Source organism: Amblyomma americanum, chromosome 3 (assembly GCF_052857255.1).
Source record: "Amblyomma americanum isolate KBUSLIRL-KWMA chromosome 3, ASM5285725v1, whole genome shotgun sequence".
NCBI lineage: Eukaryota > Metazoa > Arthropoda > Arachnida > Ixodida > Ixodidae > Amblyomma > Amblyomma americanum.
In genome coordinates this window covers 9912499-9917712 of record NC_135499.1, presented here as the reverse complement: position 1 = coordinate 9917712, position 5214 = coordinate 9912499, and the positions used below count along the sequence as shown (strand labels likewise).

The 5214-nt window shown below is 45.6% G+C and overlaps 1 protein-coding gene across 1 annotated transcript; it reads right to left on the bottom strand.

Annotated features, from left to right (window-relative positions):
* Positions 1-252: 252 nt before the first annotated feature.
* Positions 253-4266, bottom strand: LOC144123283 (uncharacterized). Its single transcript, XM_077656137.1, has 3 exons — positions 4107-4266; positions 3291-3447; positions 253-2203 (listed from the first exon to the last, which is right to left on the bottom strand). Exons 1-3 carry the CDS (start codon positions 4264-4266, stop codon positions 1852-1854), a joined length of 669 nt encoding a protein of 222 aa, XP_077512263.1. The 3' UTR covers positions 253-1851.
* Positions 4267-5214: the final 948 nt, after the last annotated feature.

Below are 5214 nucleotides of genomic sequence, written 5' to 3'. Positions count from 1 at the left end.
TTCTGTTCAAGTGACAGACGCCTTGACATAATGATTTGCTTTGACTGTCTGCTTTACTTTTGCTGACTGGATTGTATAAGTGCAGATATATCAGTAATGTTTTGCAAACACAAGGGTTGTTTTCATAGTACTTTATTTTGTTGGCAAATGACATTTGCACTGCATGCAATTTTCAGGACATTGTTCAGTAACTTGATGCAAAAATAAAAAATTATAATTTTATTTCAGTAATGTTTCTTACGAGTCCAAAGACATTGCACAAGGAGAGGCAGTGTGAACACTTGTTTAATATATTAGAAATACAATACAGAGAAAGAAGATGATTAATATATTAGAAATACAATACAAAGAAGCAAGAGCAAACAAAACAAACTAGAGCAAGAAGCGAAAATAAATTGAAAGAATGGGAAACAGGCAGAAAATATTTAATAACTAAATGTTTTCTCGGGCTGTTTCGGTTATGGTTTCAACAGCTGAACGACGGCGGTGACATCAAGGACGCATTCATGTCACGTGAGACATGGAAGAACTGTGCTAGCGTCACTGCTTTCTTCATTTTAAGTAACACCGACTCATATGCAAGCCTCCTCAAGAGTTGGAATTTTAAAAAAATGAACAAGCAGCAATTATATCAGAGGCTCACGTGTATGGTTCTACAACTATAGAGAAAGGGCACTGCACAAATCACATTGCGAAACGCCTAGGAACAGCCCTTCGGCAACTGAAGACTCCACTTCCACGTGGAGAAAAGCTAAAGGACCCAACAATACAAAAGAGAATGTGTAACCTGCAGGTATCTATTCAGAATTTCAATATCTTTGATGCAAGTTTACAAAGGGTTGATACAACAGTAATGAGCCCCAGGAAAATAACGATACAAATGATCATAATTTTTTTTTCATACTACAAAATTTTATGAGCAAATTTTGGTTAGTTATTTGGATTCTACAGTTACCAAGCTGCAAAATAAGCTAATGCTCCTCATTCTCAGTAAAAAATTTCTATGCAAAAGCATGTGCGCAAGAAGGCCTTTATTTTATGCTTGGTAGCAGCTGAGCAAAAAGTATGCATGCTACAAAAAAAAACTTATTAGTTTTCTGAAGAAAGCAGAAAAAATAGTATAAGCACACAAAGTTTCTTTGTTCTGGGTCAATTAAAAAAAATTTTGTTTCGAGTAGCATCTCCCCTTAAACACTTCACCTACACTGTTCCCACTTCGAGTTATTGATCAAATCACTCTCGCCCTAATAAGCTTGCCGCCCCAATTAGCGCCGTTGGTAGAGCGACTGCTCCGGTGAAGCGGTGGTCCTGGGTTCAAACGCCGAACCAGGACGCAGTTATCTTTAACTGCGAAGTTCCTGTGGAAGCTGTATATTTCTGCTCTGTAGCCGTATGGATGCCAATGAGTAATTACTCCCTTATTGCAGTTTTTGCATGTTTCACATGACCTGAACACGTATCTGGCTTTACAGCATATGATTCAGCTGTTGAAGCCGAAATCAAAATGATATGAGAAACCAGAGTGGAAGCTTGGACGAGTTGGTGATGGTTCACTTACCACATAGCGCTAAACAGACACGGACGCAGGGAGGCAAACAGGACGAGCGCCCGTCCTGTTCGCCTCCCTGCGTCCATGTCTGTTTAGCGCTATGTGGCAAGTGATATGAGAAACGATTTCACCAATTATTCGCCACTCTCAGGGTATGCTGCCTCAATTAACAAACTGTGAATTTGCAGCTTAAGCTGCTCTTTTCTGCGGCCATCCACCTTGCCGAGAAGGCTTTTTAAGCTCAAAAGAAAATGCTCGTCGTCGTCCACGGACATGGTAGCCGTCGTCAAGTCATTCAGCCTCTACCGGTTTGCTTGCAGAGTTGACATCATTATTTCGTCAAGGTCTGTCCTCTTTCTTTTCGCGCGCTTGCCGAAGTTTTTGCCTGGCGCAGACGTTTCACTTGAGGCAGGCTGGCCACTTGGGGCAGGCTGGCCGCTATGGGCAGGCTGAAAGTGCGTTTCATTACTGGGCTCCATCGGTGCTGAAGCAGACACTGAAGTGGACAACCCTTCCGTCTCATCAGGCAGTGCAAGCTCCTCCTCAGTGCTGTCTACATAAAATGAGCGGCATAAGCCTTCAACAGAAGCAGCCGAGTCAGCGGCTGGATCAAGCGACTGCGCATGAACTGCAGTCTCATCTCTTTTCGCCAGGCTGTGGATGGTATGGGAAAAAAACATAAGATGCTTATATGCACACATAAACTCAAGCATAATTAACAACACAAAGAGAATAGCGCATGCAAGGTTGTGTCACACAGGGCTGTTTATAAGCTTCCTGTTAACACGCGACAAGTCAATGATGCCCCATTGTATGGGCTGGTTTTAGCTTCTAAATATTTTCTGCTCCCGGAGGCCTTTTTGTGATAGTAGAATGGAGCAGAAACGCTAGCCATGTGCTCTGGAATGAAGTAGGTTGTGGTGAAAAAAATAAATCAGTTGTGTCCCACTGATTGTTGTTACTTCAGGAAGTGAGGAAGTCAAGTACTACGTACATGTCAAGCATGCTATTAAAACAGATCGCCTGTAAAGTGCCAATGCCGAAATTCAGAGTACAAAGGATGTACTGTGGGCTACAGATTTTTTTTTTCACCAAGGGGCCAGTTAGTCTACGCAAAAATGTAGGTACACCAAGCGTGGTTTTATTTCTTTCTTCATCGAAATATGATGGCTGCAGCCAAATATATCAAACATGTGTTGCAGCGCGAACCACAAGAAGGGACGACGACAGACAGAGTGAAAAGAGCGCTGACTTCCAACTATTTATTTTCCTGATAGGCCACGCATTTATACACATTTGAACCTTCAGCAGGAAAGGGCAGGCAAAGCAATCAGCATGAAAGGCATAGGAGATTAGGACAATCACCATCGATCCAGAAACTTCAGCTCTTTCTTGGTTAGAACAACTGATGGCATGCTTACACACCTGTCCTCTGCACGAGCAATACTTGCCGCCTCTATTATCTCCCTAACACACTGATCATTGTGTCGAGCAACGATTGTGCTTTTTAGGAACGCAGCCGCGCAAGGTTTTCTGCGGCGACGTGCAGACTCATTGCCACAATTACGACAGTGTGTGCTAAGATGACCCTGGTCACGTCCCTTCTTGTGGTTCGCGCTGCAACACATGTTAGATATGAACCAACTAGCCCGCCAAGCAACCATTCAAATATATCAACCCATGCTTTGCAGTAAAACACCACAGCCACCGAGTACCAAAGGAGCTAGCAATTGGCTTTTACCTTCGACGTTGTATTGCGTCGGCTAGGAACATTAAATTTGGCATCAATGTCCATCCTTTCTCGACATCCGCTGCGCCACTGCCGGACTTCGTGTATACTTTCCTGAGGCGGAGGAACTTCTGCCTCAGGTAGCTCCACCGATGCTGTAGCACTGGCACTGCATTGAACATAGGAAAAGAACGTGTTTACATATTACACATTGCACATATTTTTCTGAAAAATGCGTTCGTCTAAAGAAAGCTCACTGCTGCCATATTATGCTGATCTCATTTTTACAGCCCAACATGAGGTATATGAAAATTTGTGCGCACTACCGTAAAAGTGAGCTATGAACGTTCATTTCAGCCTACCAGCTCGAGTTCGGCAAGCTAAGATCAAAAACAAAGGGGGTCACTTCATCGCTGATTAAAGACAAATCGATAGCATAGCCTGTCGCTATATACACTCGTGCCATTGAGACACATAGTGTGACCCACTCCCATAGCCAACCTTGCACGTGTTGGTTTACAGTGCGGCTCCCAGTCGACGGCTGGAGCAAGTTGCGACTAGCAATTATGCGCTACAACTCACGTAGATTTCAACGCAATCAATCACCACTTGTGCGCTAATTCCGGGGCCCGCAATTTTTGCCCTAGAAATCACCGCTTCACCACGTGTGGCAGCGAAACAACACCGGGAAAACGCCTCGACGGGAACCGCACCGCCGACAATATTGTCAACGCTCGCCCAGCGCCGTAATCGCACTTTTCTAGACGAGGGAAAGCATTTGACTGTTGCGAGTTTGTCCGCAGATGGAAAAAAACGAAAAGCACTTACCGCTTTGGTTCAGTGCGCTTGCTATTTCGAGCCAGGCGTCGTTTTGTAGCTGCTTATCCCTGTATGTTTTTAGTCGCTGGTCGTACAGAAGCGGCCTCTGCCGCACTTCTTCTATCAGCAGCTCATCTGATAATATAGAAATAGCTTCCGCACTGTTCATGATGAAGCTGCGGGCAGACCACACGGTGACAACACGAGCGAGCCGAGACAATGTGGCAGTGTCGGCATGTGTCGGAAAGACCCCAGCGTCGCTTTGAGCGCAAAATTTGAAAAGACCGGAAGCCCCGTGACCGGAAAATGAAAACCGAAACTGATGCGCGCATTGGCCGAGCAGTAACAGTTGTATCTGTGCTTGTCGTAGAAGTCGCGGGTCTACCGACATTTACGTCCGCGCTGGCAGCAGACTTTGCGTAGTTTACGCTCAATGCAACACTCGTCTGAACACACTCACTGCGTTTTTTGCGTTTACGCTTACGATCCTTACCAACGATCCGTGCGTAGCGTACGTAGTCTGAACGCGGCTTTACCTCGCATACTTTGGAGTCGTGTATTGGCCTCCAGCCGTCTCGTGTGACCTGCGTTTCCCACTTTTTTTCTGCCCGCACTGTCTCGAAGAACGCGAAATAGCCGCTGTCCTTTTCTAGTGCTGGAAAAACACCCGGGAACACAACAGCCCGTCATATAGCTTGATATACGACTGCTTCATCACACACACAACACGAGCTCACTTCAAGCAGCCGGATCGGTAGTGCCACGAACAGAGCAAGACCCCATCCGCTGACTAGACGTCTCCCGATTGTAAATAACGTGGCGCCAAAGGGGCGCGACATGACGCGCAAAATTTTTCACTACCGCCTTGGCTTAGCATGTTTCCAGCATTCCCCGCCGCCTTTATCCTCCCGATTAGAGACGTCTCGGTACAAAATGCACCTTCTACCCCACTTTTTCGGAAACCCCCTTCCCCTCCCCCCTCTCGCCCCATCTGCTTCTTGGCGCCAGTTCACCTCGATTATCCCTGCCCGTACCTACCTTAAGCGCGTCAGTAAGCAAGAGATCATGCGTGACGAATTTCACTGTCGTCAATAAGAGGCGCCTTATTTATGTTATC